At 28.3% G+C, this 11,572-nt stretch overlaps 4 protein-coding genes across 12 annotated transcripts; 2 read left to right on the top strand and 2 right to left on the bottom strand.

The window, feature by feature from the left end:
• The first annotated feature begins 348 nt into the window (after positions 1-348).
• On the top strand, positions 349-2,564 carry LOC116426507 (TP53-regulated inhibitor of apoptosis 1). Of its 3 annotated transcripts, none has more exons than XM_031975527.2 (3): positions 349-621; positions 964-1,165; positions 2,382-2,564. In XM_031975527.2, the coding sequence occupies exons 2-3, from the start codon at positions 1,019-1,021 to the stop codon at positions 2,466-2,468; spliced, it is 234 nt and encodes a 77-aa protein (XP_031831387.1). In that variant the 5' UTR covers positions 349-621; positions 964-1,018; the 3' UTR covers positions 2,469-2,564. The 3 variants fall into 3 exon arrangements, with proteins under 3 accessions (XP_031831387.1, XP_076226079.1, XP_031831388.1); XM_076369964.1 differs by lacking the exon at positions 349-621 and adding an exon at positions 662-878 and having other exon boundaries at positions 2,382-2,516; XM_031975528.2 differs by lacking the exons at positions 349-621; positions 964-1,165 and adding an exon at positions 1,254-1,793.
• On the bottom strand, positions 2,214-6,196 carry LOC116426503 (5-taurinomethyluridine-[tRNA] synthase subunit GTPB3, mitochondrial). 4 transcript variants are annotated; one of them, XM_031975518.2, is made up of 5 exons: positions 6,048-6,196; positions 4,130-4,303; positions 3,760-3,980; positions 2,970-3,682; positions 2,214-2,867 (listed from the first exon to the last, which is right to left on the bottom strand). In XM_031975518.2, exons 2-5 carry the CDS (start codon positions 4,233-4,235, stop codon positions 2,627-2,629), a joined length of 1,281 nt encoding a protein of 426 aa, XP_031831378.1. In that variant the 5' UTR covers positions 4,236-4,303; positions 6,048-6,196; the 3' UTR covers positions 2,214-2,626. The 4 variants fall into 4 exon arrangements, with proteins under 4 accessions (XP_031831378.1, XP_031831377.1, XP_031831375.1 ...); XM_031975517.2 differs by lacking the exon at positions 6,048-6,196 and adding an exon at positions 5,530-5,658; XM_031975515.2 differs by lacking the exon at positions 6,048-6,196 and adding an exon at positions 4,924-5,157.
• Positions 5,407-7,732, top strand: Hinfp (Histone H4 transcription factor). Its single transcript, XM_031975513.2, has 5 exons — positions 5,407-5,886; positions 6,060-6,396; positions 6,660-6,975; positions 7,058-7,355; positions 7,431-7,732. Exons 1-5 carry the CDS (start codon positions 5,407-5,409, stop codon positions 7,656-7,658), a joined length of 1,659 nt encoding a protein of 552 aa, XP_031831373.1. The 3' UTR covers positions 7,659-7,732.
• On the bottom strand, positions 7,644-10,872 carry Rad60 (DNA repair protein Rad60). 4 transcript variants are annotated; one of them, XM_031975521.2, is made up of 7 exons: positions 10,530-10,872; positions 9,919-10,015; positions 9,204-9,288; positions 8,922-9,012; positions 8,534-8,764; positions 8,282-8,426; positions 7,644-8,197 (listed from the first exon to the last, which is right to left on the bottom strand). In XM_031975521.2, exons 2-7 carry the CDS (start codon positions 9,995-9,997, stop codon positions 7,923-7,925), a joined length of 906 nt encoding a protein of 301 aa, XP_031831381.1. In that variant the 5' UTR covers positions 9,998-10,015; positions 10,530-10,872; the 3' UTR covers positions 7,644-7,922. The 4 variants fall into 4 exon arrangements, with proteins under 4 accessions (XP_031831381.1, XP_031831380.1, XP_031831379.1 ...); XM_031975520.2 differs by having other exon boundaries at positions 10,491-10,872; XM_031975519.2 differs by having other exon boundaries at positions 10,218-10,871.
• Positions 10,873-11,572: the final 700 nt, after the last annotated feature.

Consider the following 11,572-nt stretch of genomic DNA (forward strand, 5'->3'; position numbering starts at 1 on the left):
CCACTTATGAGTAAATGTGATAATGAAAGAGTAACAAACTGAATGCATTATGTAATGTTGTTGTGTTTCAAAATATGTGTAGTATTAATTTCAACCATTAGTAGATAATACTAGTCTATTTTGAAAAAAATTGAATAATGAAATTTTATTATGCATCAAATATGACATGATTTTTCATGCGTTTGGAAATTCGTATAGAATCTGTCATAAGACATTAATGTAATCAATGCATATTTTCTGAAATATTCATCATTGTCAATATGGGTGTGTGTATATATATATATGTATCATACCAATTTATTTATTTACTTATATTTGCTTCTCTTTTTATACCTCGTAGTGATAAAAGATGAACGACCGTTTCAAAACGCTCGAAAGTTCACGGTCGTTTACAATATATATATATAAAAAGTTATACACATTTCAAATTGTGATTAAATTATCATGTTTAAATGAAATTCCCTATATGTATCAACTGTTTGCAGTATCCTAGAATGTTTTAAGAAAAACAAAGTTGAGAACTATCACCAACTAACCAATTGACGCAAAGTATTGTCATAACCACAAAATACCTCGTGCGTTGCAGTAATACATTGTGGATATTTTTAGAGATATTTAGACGTAAGTCAAATCTAATCTTTGCTCTCTTAAGATAATTGATTGTTAAGTCATTAATGCAGCGTGGATACAAACAAATATAATTAAATTGATATTCTATCTCATCAAAAATTTGATAGAAAATGGCAAATTTTCAAATTCGATTAATCGATTTCAGTCGATAAGAATATTATAATTATAATATTTAATAGAACTCAAAATCAGTCTAATCAAACAATTTGTATAATCATTTATATACGTCAAATCATTACTTGTAATTTGTAAATTGAAAATTATATTTTTATACATGTAATCCATTAGCTGGAAGGAATATCATTGGAAATACAATTTTCTTTTTAATTACAGGAAATCGTTCTGATATAATTATTCTTATTAAATTAGTGGTACACTCGAAAATTAAATGAATAGCATCGCGGAATCTTGTAATCAAGTGAAAAAGGAGTACGATAATTGTTTTAAGCTTTGGTTTTCTCAAAAGTTTATGAAAGGAGACTTTGACGATTCAATGTGTTCTAATTATTTCAAACAATACAACCAGTGTCTACAGGTAATTAAATTCTCTTTATTTTTTATGATTTACTGTTTCAACATTGTATATACTTTCGCAATTTAAAATATAATGATGTTCTCAAAATGTAAATAAAAACCCGAAAACAAACTTAAATTGAAATATTATATTTTACAAGATTTATTAACAAACGTGTATTATATTTACGTTTAACTAAGCTCTTAAATAGAATTTATATTTTGAACACTCTTATCCAAATTACTCATTGGAATGATTGTCGTTTTGACTAACCTCTTACACGGAGATTATTGATCTGTATTTATACGTTAAATCGGTTAAAATAATTCAAACAAAATTATTCATTTATAGAATAAATTAATTGGAAAATTTGTTTTCCCGCATAACGAGTGACATAATACTTTAAATCCTGATTAATATTCGAAAGTAGTGTTGGTTTCACTAATTCTCAATGTAACAAGCGCACATGTGAACAATATAGCGAAGAGTTAAAAAGTTGCAGTGGTGATAAATTATGGATGCTTGCAAAGACTTAAAATCGAAATATGACAACTGTTTTAATCTTTGGTTTTCTGATAAATTTTTACGTGGTATTTACGATGATAGCGAGTGTGCAGCATTGCTTAAAGTTTATACCGAATGTATTGCTGTAAGTTGAATGTTGGCAAACTAATACTAGTCATTTTATACTTTGAAATAGAAATAACTAACACTTTATATTATTAACTGTTATATGTAAACAATGGTTTATTAAATTCCAAGAATCTTAGTCATTGATTGCGTGACTTACAAATTTTTTTATTTTAATGAATATAATAAAGTTTCCTCTGCTTAGGTTTTTATGATCACATTAGTAGTTATAGATGATTCTGAAATATATAAATTAAAAGAAAGAAATAGTAATAAAATTTGGAAAAAATTATAAAATTCAACAGTACCTTAACCTCAATAACGTTATTATCAAATCACGTAGCAATATTTTTAACATAAATTTAATATATATTTTGTCGCAAGTCCTAATAACATATTTTAACAGAAAATATGTTTAGAAATTATAAAAATCAAATACTTATTCCTTATTAACTATTTTTTTTTATTTTTTGATAATACAATATAAAATATAAATGATATATTTTATATATATATCATTCTCATATCTATGTCTCATAATACTTCTCAATGATGTCTTTAAATTACATAAAGAGGTGTCAATTAATATGATCATTTTGTATTTTAGCAAGCTATGAAGGATCAAAATATAAACCTGGACGACGTTGATGTAACGCCCTTGAAAAGAGAGAAAGAAACACCAAAAGAAAGTTGATAATTACAGTTCCAATTAAATTTTCTTTCCATATTCTTTGTTAGAAAGGTAAAATGCTATGATATATTGTCAAATAAATTGTTTTAACTATTAGAATATTATTTATAATTATATTTCCCTCTCTATTTTATCAGATATTTCATTTTTTTATATAATCTTTATTTTCCAATACAAAAATTTTTGAAAATAATATCAAGAACTTCCTCATTGTTAATGGAACCTGTTATTTTTCCTAATTCTCTTGCTGCATTTCTAATATCTTGTAAGGATATGGCCATATCATAATTTTCTATTTCTGTCTTTTCTAAATAAGCTTGAATATATTCTGCAGTATTTGTTAAATGGTTTCTATATCTTGCATGACTAATTACAGGGTTTTCTTCAGATGGATCACCACATCTGAAATTAAAAAATTTCAACAAATAAATATTACATCCCTGAGGGATGCACTGATATATCTACTTTAATAAAGAGTTGGTAATTTTTAAATTAAATACTTACATTTCCTTGAAACGTTCTCCCAATGCCTTTGTTAGTTGTTCCAAACCCTCTTCTGTTTTACATGAGATTGTAAGAATATTGTGTTTTTTCCACCTTTGTTTATCTTTATTGCCTAATAAATCTACTTTGTTAACTACTATAAGAACATTGTTTGCTTGTATTTCTAAAAAATTCTTATAGTATTCTATATACTTTTTGAGAGAACATTTGAAATCAGTTTCTGCATTTATTAAACATATAACAAGATCTGCAGTTTTTGTGCTCTCTTTTGCCCTTCTGATACCTTCTACTTCTATTTCATTTTCTGGATTATATCTAATTCCTGCAGTGTCTGCAAGAATCATTGAATATCCACAAATGTTTGTTGTTAATTCTATAACGTCTCTTGTTGTTCCTGGAGTTGAAGTAACAATGGCTGCATTTTTCCTAGAAAGGAGATTCAAAAGGCTGCTTTTTCCTACATTTGGTTCTCCAAGGATTGTAACACGGACTCCATTTCTCAGAATTTCTCCTTTCCTTCCATCAGATAAATGTTGTTCAATCTCCGCACATAATTTTTGCAATGCCGTTTTTGTGTCTTGCAAGATATGCGATTCCAAACTATGCTCTTCAGAAAAATCAATATAACTTTCTAAACCAGCTAAAGAATTTAAAAGGATTGCTCGCCAAGAATCATAGAGACGGTGAAGAGATCCACTTGCTTGAATAAAAGCCTATTAAATTTACACAATGAGTTTGATTAAAAGCGAAAATTATCAATAACATTCCATATATGTAACATATTCTGTGCCTGTTTGCGTTGCTTTTCAGTTTCTGCATCAATTAGATCTCCTATACCTTCTGCTTCAGTTAAATCTAATTTCCCATTAAAAAAAGCTCTTTTTGTAAATTCTCCAGGAGATGCAAGTTGAAAATGCAATTTTGAAAGTGCTTCAAGGATTGCTGTTACTACGGCAGGACCTCCATGAACATGGAATTCTACAGAATTCTCTCCAGTAAAAGAATTAGGTTCTGAAATTTATCATTATTTAGTAAATATCTTTTTAAAATGTAATTTTCTAATATAATTATAATTATTATTTTCCAGTAATTGTAACTTTAATGAATGTAAAAATTAATAAAATATATAGGCATTTTTTCATTGTTAGAAATTAGAATACCTGGGAACCAAAGACATAAGCCTTTATCTAGAAATTCCTTTGTTTCTGGGTCATGGATTTTTTTCAGTACAGCTTTTCTAGGTTTCAGAATAGATGATTTAGTCATTTTTTGTAGAGCAATCGATGCATCTGGACCAGATATCCTAATTACTGCTACTCCACATTTCCCATATCCTATCAAACAAAAGAGAATAATATTAATATAATTATATATAACACAAAAATAAAAAATAATTATTATAATCGACTACATTATCACGGTATGAAATCTTTTAAACCTTTTTTACATTCTAGTTGAATGATTAATAAATAAATTATATATTATCTTTATTTTCGAACTAGTTTTAAAAATATTTATAAGTTTAATGAATTATAAAAAATGTTAAAACTCCAATTTGAAGTTATTCAAGAAAACATTCAAAATATATTTATTTTCTGAACTTTCTGAATAAATTTGCTGAAATTTTGTAATATTATATATTCAAATAATAAACCTTTTAGTGTAAAACTTTTTGTCATAAGTTATGAAAGTTGGTAATATTTTATTTTTTCTATATTATCAGGACTAGAAATATTATTTGCGTACAATATTAATATATTTCAAGATATTTGTTTTTTAACGAATCAACTGTGTTTTAAACTTGCGAAGCGCATGCGCAGTTAGAATTGGCGGAACGTTAAAGTACTTGTCGTAGAAGAGAGTATCGAAATAAGATGTAGTCTAAAAGTATCTATTTCATGTAATTCCAGAAAAGGCGTGAACTATCCAAAAAGTACAGTAACAGTGTAACAACCAGAAGAGAGCGCATAAATTGTGGAATATCCTTTCTGTTTGTTGAAGTGTCTTTGTAGTGATATTTGTGACAGAAGAATTGTGCGTTTCATTCCCGCTGAAGCAGCCGATAATTTCCATATTTGTTGAAACGGAAACATTTCAGCATTTAGCAGTAAAGTATCGAAACTTTCACAAATAGAACACTTTATGTTGGTCTTTACTACATATCAAATTATAAGCAGGTTAGGTACTTAACAGCAAGTATTAAGTATAAGCATTGATAGAAGAGATATAAGGTGGAAGTTACAAACTAGACTACACTTTTAAATTCAAAGTCAAGATCAGAATCCTTTCGAACTCTTGTTTTTCTAATAAAAAAAAAAGATTTTAAATAATACATGAAAAGTATATACATTCATACTTTAGCTATTAAGTACGGATAAATGAGTGTTTTTACAAATTGAGAATTTCTTGTACATTTAAAATTTGAAAAAAGAAAAAAATGACAGAATTCGCGAAAAAGTTAATAACAAGCAAAGATGTACAGCAACGATGTAACGAATGGGTGGAATCTCAGACAAATTTTACGTATACTGACGAAATACAGCATAAAAGAAAAACTGACGACGATGACAGTTGTAATACTGATTCTGAGTTTGATTCGGTGTCAGAATGCGGTACAAAAAGGAGAAGAGTTGGTTTGCCGCTGAAACGCGAAGTTTTCCAACTTTCTTGCGAATGGACCGATTGCGAATACGAAACTAATCATGTTGAAAGATTTGTTAAACACGTGGGCTGGCACGTGTCTGACTTGAGTATACGAACTAATGAGAAAGGTGTTGATGTTTATGTGTGTCAATGGAGCGCCTGTTTTTATGAAAATAATAATTCCGATGAGATCTCGAGGCATGTAAATTACCATGCGTTTCATACGAAACTGAAATGTATTGGATCAAATATTCGCGCCAGAATTAAATTGCCCGTAAGGAACTATACAACGATTTTCAATTACGTTAATTATTTTTTTTTAATTTCTTTATTCGTTGATATCAAATTTTGTTTAAATATATTCCATAATTAATAATTTTTTTTATAATATTACTGTTGCAATATTTGAATTTTTATAACTACGTGAAATCTAACCTTTTATCCTAGAAATGTCGCAGAGATTCAGAATGGAAGAACGTCGTGGATCTTCCAGCACCTCTGCTTTGCCGCTGGGAAGAATGTTTAAAATGTTTTAAAAATTATCAGCTATATTTATACCATGTAGCTGCACATATTGAAGAAAGTCCAAGGGGCAATAAAATCGAGGGTGGCTTAGAATGCAAATGGACAGGCTGTAGTAACTTGTATCCTAGTTTATATAAATTAAGAGATCATATACGCCGTCATACTAAAGAAAAAATCGTTGCCTGTCCTGATTGTGGGGCTACATTTGCTTCTAATACAAAATTCCATGTGCATTGCAAACGTCAAATTCCAATTGATGGTAAAGTACAATTTCAAATTTCCCGCCATTTTGTAAGATGTCCAAAGCAATGTGTTTTTATTTAAATGTATTGAAAAATTAAGAGTATTTAAAAGTACTGAAAAATTTAAGAAGCTGTTTATTTTGTATGAAATATGAAAATATGAAAAAGTATATAATTTTATATTGTTTTTAGTTCAAAAAACTTAAAAAATAATTTAATTTATAAAACTTAATTAATTTAAACATATAAAAATTGATACTACACTAAAATCAATTATTAGTTCAAGGATTCCAGTGTTCCCATTGCAATAAATTTTATCCAACGGAAGGAATTTTAAGAGATCACATGCGATTACATGTTTTTAATTACAAATGCAGTCTTTGTGATATGAGCTGTGAATCACCAGCTAGTTTAGCCAAACATGTACGATATCGTCATGTACCTACCAGAAGTTTTCCTTGCCAACTTTGTAGTCACGCAGCTAAATCTCAACAGGATCTTGATTCCCACATGACAGTTCACACAAGTGGACCAAACTTTTCATGTCATTTTGAGGGGTGTCTTTACACGTGTAAGGGTGCATATACTCTCGATAGGTAGAATCATTTTCCATTTCAAAATAATACATGTAGTTGAGTATTTAACTTTATACATATTAAAAATGGTCTTTATTCTAAGGCATGTAGAACGAGTTCATTGTATGCAATTACGATGGTATTGCTGTCATGAATGCCCAATAAAGTATAGAAAGAGTTATAGATTAACGAAGCATCTGATTGAAGCACACAGATTTCAATTACCTAGTGGTCATACAAGATTTGAATATACTCATGATGAAGATGGCTGCTACAGATTGCAAATGGTTAGATATGAAGCTGTTGATGAAGAAAGTAATCCCTCAGCTGCTCAGTCAAAGGTTCAAGATAAAAAATACAATATTCGATTGAATAAAGATTCCAATGTTCCCCAAGTGGAGGTAATAACTTCGTCATTAAATATTTGTAAATGTCTATAGAAGATAAAAAAAAATGTGCTGTTTACTTTTTTAAAGGTTTATGAAGATTTAGATGATAGAGGAGATGAATGTGACGAAATTGGAGCTGAAGAAAAGTTAGAAGCAAACAGTTATGAAGGAAAATCAATGCCTGTTATTTCAAATATTTTAATATCAATTGACGAAACGGATGCTGAAGGAAATATAATTAGAAGTAGAATTGTGGAAGCTCAAGAAACTAGAGAGTTACCACCCTCTGAAGGCCCACCATTAATTTTGACTTAGATTAATTTTATTTAATCAGTACAAAGTTTTAATTGAATTTGAATGAAATAAAATATAAATTTTTTACAAGAAAATATCACAACATTACGTTTAAGTTATTAATACCTATTTTAATTAACATATTTCAAGGAACAAAAAAAAATTAATTACATTGTAATAATGCACTAATTTCATATACATCTTTCATATACAACGATTGACTTGTATGAGCATTTTAAATAACGTTATTAAATATATTTTAATAAATAGAAATGAAACATTTTTCTAAGAAGACAATCGAAGATCGAAACAAGCTTCGTCTTCTATATCTAATGAATTAGGAGTATCCGTAATTTTAACCAGTTCTCCATCAAAATACAATTTCATTTTCGCCTCTTCAATATTTAATTCTTCTGCACATTTTTCCCAAAGAGCTTTAAAACTTTCATCTTGCTTAACCGATATCGTTAGACTCTTCTTATTTGTGGTTTGCACTTTTATAATACAGGCGTCTTCGTCGGGTTTTTCTTCCGTAGTGTCTTTCTTTATAACACCTCCTTCTACAGAAACATTTTTACTGAATTATTTGCATTGAAAGTAAAAAAAAGATTCGATTTTTATATAAAATATAATAATCAATTTACCAAGTATGTCAATTACAGACAAGTTTATAGAAGTTGGAGTATCAGTTTTCTTAATAGTCCTGTCTCTTTTAGTTAACATAATTTCATTTGTAGAAACCCCTTCCAAATTTGCAAAATGTTCGAAAATTTTTTGAAAATTTTCATTCTGAAACAATTAAGTTATTTTCACTTCCAAAATGATTAAGGTGTATAATTAAATTATTTCGGATCCCTAATAATACTCTGTAATGCAAATTATTTCAAACTACATACTTGGCAAATACTTAAACGATGCATATTTTTTGATCTCCAAAGAATCTTGATATTTATATCATAGTTTTCATCCTCACTAGAATCTATAATCTTTTCTACTACTACCACATCATTTTTTTCGACAGAATTAATTTTTTCTTCAACAACAATTGGTCTTTCCACTACAGCATTTACCATATTTTCAACAGAAACAATTTCTACATCTGAATCATGGTCTACTGAATTTTTTCTCTGCAAAGAAAAATAGCATTAATGACAATGACTATAATTATATATAAAGAATTTCTACTTTATTAGAAGTGTATATTCTCTATGAATTTATGCACTTTATAACAAACTTAATTAGTTTTATTGTACAATTTTATATAATTAATATAGATTGTTTTACTCGTCTTTGACTCCTTGTTCGAGGACCTGATGTACTTTTATTAGCCTTTGTTTTCTTTGATCTTGTTATCATAGGCTTTGTGGAAATAATTCTGAAAATTAATAGAATTTTATGTAACAACATGAAAGATTTAATGCATTTAAGTTATTATCCCTATGTGAACAAAATGATTGTTTATTCATGCGTAAAAATTGTATTAACATTAATGGATCACAATGTAATTCTAAGTTGCAAAACTCTAAGAAACATAATCTCTTATAAAGTTTATTCTATGTATATCACATGTGCTTCAACCCTTCTATTTCTGTTTCTTCCTTCTTTTCGGTGATCTCTTTGTTAGACTGCAATGGCACCTGTTTTGTTAAGGCTGTAATCAAGTTTTTTAAAATAAATATACCAGTAAACATATTATTAGTAGAGAAGACAAACTTTTTATAGAATCTTTTAAAACAACAAATATCATATTATTAACACAATAAGGACCGCTAAGAAATCTATAAGATATACGCCTAGGACCACACGTTTTTGGGCAAGCTTGCAAGGTACTAAAATCCTCATTACTTTTTTATTTATGAAACAATTTTTGCGAAACTTTCAGAAATTGTAAAATAGAATGTATTTTAGACAATTATTTAAAAAAATTGGTTTTTAATAATTATCATAAAATTTTATTTAAAAATCAATTTTATCAAAGTTTCTAGTACTTTTTTAAAATATGATATATAGTATGCAGCACGAGAAAATTCGTGTGCGGTTCGTGACAGGTGGGGCGCGAAACACGAAGAAACTCGCGAGCGGTTCTTAATGTGTTAACATATTATGTTAGTATGTGTACATGCAATCTCTTATTTAAAATCAATAATTTTTTTTTAATACAGATTAATTATAAAATATAATAATAAAAATAATACAAAAATTAACTCGTAATAAACAAATTAAAAACTTATTATAATGCAATAATAAATCTAATTACTATTTATTACATTTATTTTTATACCTTTTAATTTTGCGACAGAATTTAAATACACATCATCATCATCGTCAGATGAAGTTACTAACGCCACTGTTTCCATCATACAGAAGTTTGTGTAACACTGTAATATAAAAAACATATGTAATCTATTCGAAACGAAAAATCAAAAGTAAGGTTAATGTAACGACTTTTTTATTTTTAAGTGTATAGGTTATACATTCACACTGTCTTTGAAATACAGTAACGAAATAATAGATACTTTTAAGTAAATAAGTCTTTAAAAGTATACGTTTAGGAGTATAAAACAAAATCTAATAACTTGCCGGTACAAATTAATAATCAGCCAAAAACGGTTTTACTTCAATCCACAGGCGATGATTCAATTTTAGTAAAATAGAAAGCTTGATGAATTTTAAACAAATATTTATTATATTTACAACTTAAAATATATAATAAACAAAGTGAATTATTGTTTTTTTTCCAAGTTTTTACAATTTACTGCATATAAGTCTATGTCACGTAGCATACACTGTTCACTAACAAATAATACTTTCACACAAAAAAAAATAGAGAAAATATTTAATTCACAATCAAACCTTGTTTAAATGAAAACTGATTTGAATTATAATTGTTACCACTTTCAGAAAACTAGACGATCTAATTCTTAACTGAGAGGGTTTATATGGTACGTAGATTTTTCACCAAAAAAGAACGTTGACAGTTCAAGAATATAAGAGAAAAATATGGACAATTAATACACATCACGATTGAATATTTTTCGTGTTTGTCAGATTTTGTGTTATGTTACTTTGAAATAATATACACCAATAATTGTCGTTTCTACTATTTTTAGTTGATATTTGAGTTTTTCGTAAGCAAACCGGTTAATATACCAGCGCGTATCTATCTTTCCTTTTTTTTTCGTTTCCCCCTCTCCGCGTGCTGCGGTGCGGAGAAAATTGTTGCCGATTCTTGTGTAAAGTGTTTCTTGCCTAGAGAATTTTGCGTGCAGCAATTTTCGTGCCTGTCTCAACCTTTTAACCTACAATATCGTGTCAGACCCGTAACGTAAATTTTCAACTGAATTTGAGAAATCTAATAATTGTTATCTACTTTGCTTAAACATTAATTGAATATTACTTTCCCATTGTCAATGGTTAGGATTTGGAGTAAACGTACATATAGAATAAGCATTACATTTTTTTCAATTCTTAATAAATTATTAACGATGAGGTAGTTGTATCGATCATAATTAAAAAATAAATTATAGGGCAAGGGGTTAATTTAGCGTATTTTACTTGTTTGCATTGACCACTACATAGAGCTGTTCATGTTGGTACACAATCGTGTAGAGGTAGTAGGGGAATCCCTGATCAAAGTTACTAGCTCGAGGAGAGACAATTCGACACGCCTAGACAACATTGTATAGTGTAATTTTTTAATGAATTTTAAATGAAGAAGTTTATAATCCAGCACCGAGATTTATTCTTTGGCAACTCACTATTTACCTCTAGCAAAATCGTGGCATAAACATCTGAACATCTAGACCCCAAAATCGCCACATTAAAATGAACCGTAGCGTCATCTACAGTACAATGTTTAAATTACTAGTTAATTCAGATAATGTCGTTTTCGCTTGACAGTGTTACCGCAGATTTAAAACATCTGTTTCTTGAAA

This window comes from Nomia melanderi, chromosome 8, assembly GCF_051020985.1.
Source record: "Nomia melanderi isolate GNS246 chromosome 8, iyNomMela1, whole genome shotgun sequence".
Classification (NCBI taxonomy): Eukaryota; Metazoa; Arthropoda; class Insecta; order Hymenoptera; family Halictidae; genus Nomia; species Nomia melanderi.

What these genes read in the sequence shown, in the direction of transcription:
- Hinfp (XM_031975513.2), top strand. Translation starts at nt 5,407, where the DNA reads ATGACAGAATTCGCGAAAAAGTTAATAACAAGCAAAGATGTACAGCAA. An exon ending in GCGCCAGAATTAAATTGCCC is followed by an intron (nt 5,887 to 6,059) that starts GTAAGGAACTAT and finishes CTTTTATCCTAG; the next exon opens with AAATGTCGCAGAGATTCAGA. An exon ending in CCAATGTTCCCCAAGTGGAG is followed by an intron (nt 7,356 to 7,430) that starts GTAATAACTTCG and finishes ACTTTTTTAAAG; the next exon opens with GTTTATGAAGATTTAGATGA.
- Rad60 (XM_031975521.2), bottom strand. Translation starts at nt 9,997, where the DNA reads ATGATGGAAACAGTGGCGTTAGTAACTTCATCTGACGATGATGATGAT. An exon ending in TTCTGTCGCAAAATTAAAAG is followed by an intron (nt 9,289 to 9,918) that starts GTATAAAAATAA and finishes ACTTGATTACAG; the next exon opens with CCTTAACAAAACAGGTGCCA. An exon ending in GTCTGTAATTGACATACTTG is followed by an intron (nt 8,198 to 8,281) that starts GTAAATTGATTA and finishes ATGTTTCTGTAG; the next exon opens with AAGGAGGTGTTATAAAGAAA.
- LOC116426507 (XM_031975527.2), top strand. Translation starts at nt 1,019, where the DNA reads ATGAATAGCATCGCGGAATCTTGTAATCAAGTGAAAAAGGAGTACGAT. An exon ending in AATACAACCAGTGTCTACAG is followed by an intron (nt 1,166 to 2,381) that starts GTAATTAAATTC and finishes TTTGTATTTTAG; the next exon opens with CAAGCTATGAAGGATCAAAA.
- LOC116426503 (XM_031975515.2), bottom strand. Translation starts at nt 5,062, where the DNA reads ATGTTTCCGTTTCAACAAATATGGAAATTATCGGCTGCTTCAGCGGGA. An exon ending in CTTATGTCTTTGGTTCCCAG is followed by an intron (nt 3,981 to 4,129) that starts GTATTCTAATTT and finishes GATAAATTTCAG; the next exon opens with AACCTAATTCTTTTACTGGA. An exon ending in GGAGAACGTTTCAAGGAAAT is followed by an intron (nt 2,868 to 2,969) that starts GTAAGTATTTAA and finishes TTTTAATTTCAG; the next exon opens with ATGTGGTGATCCATCTGAAG.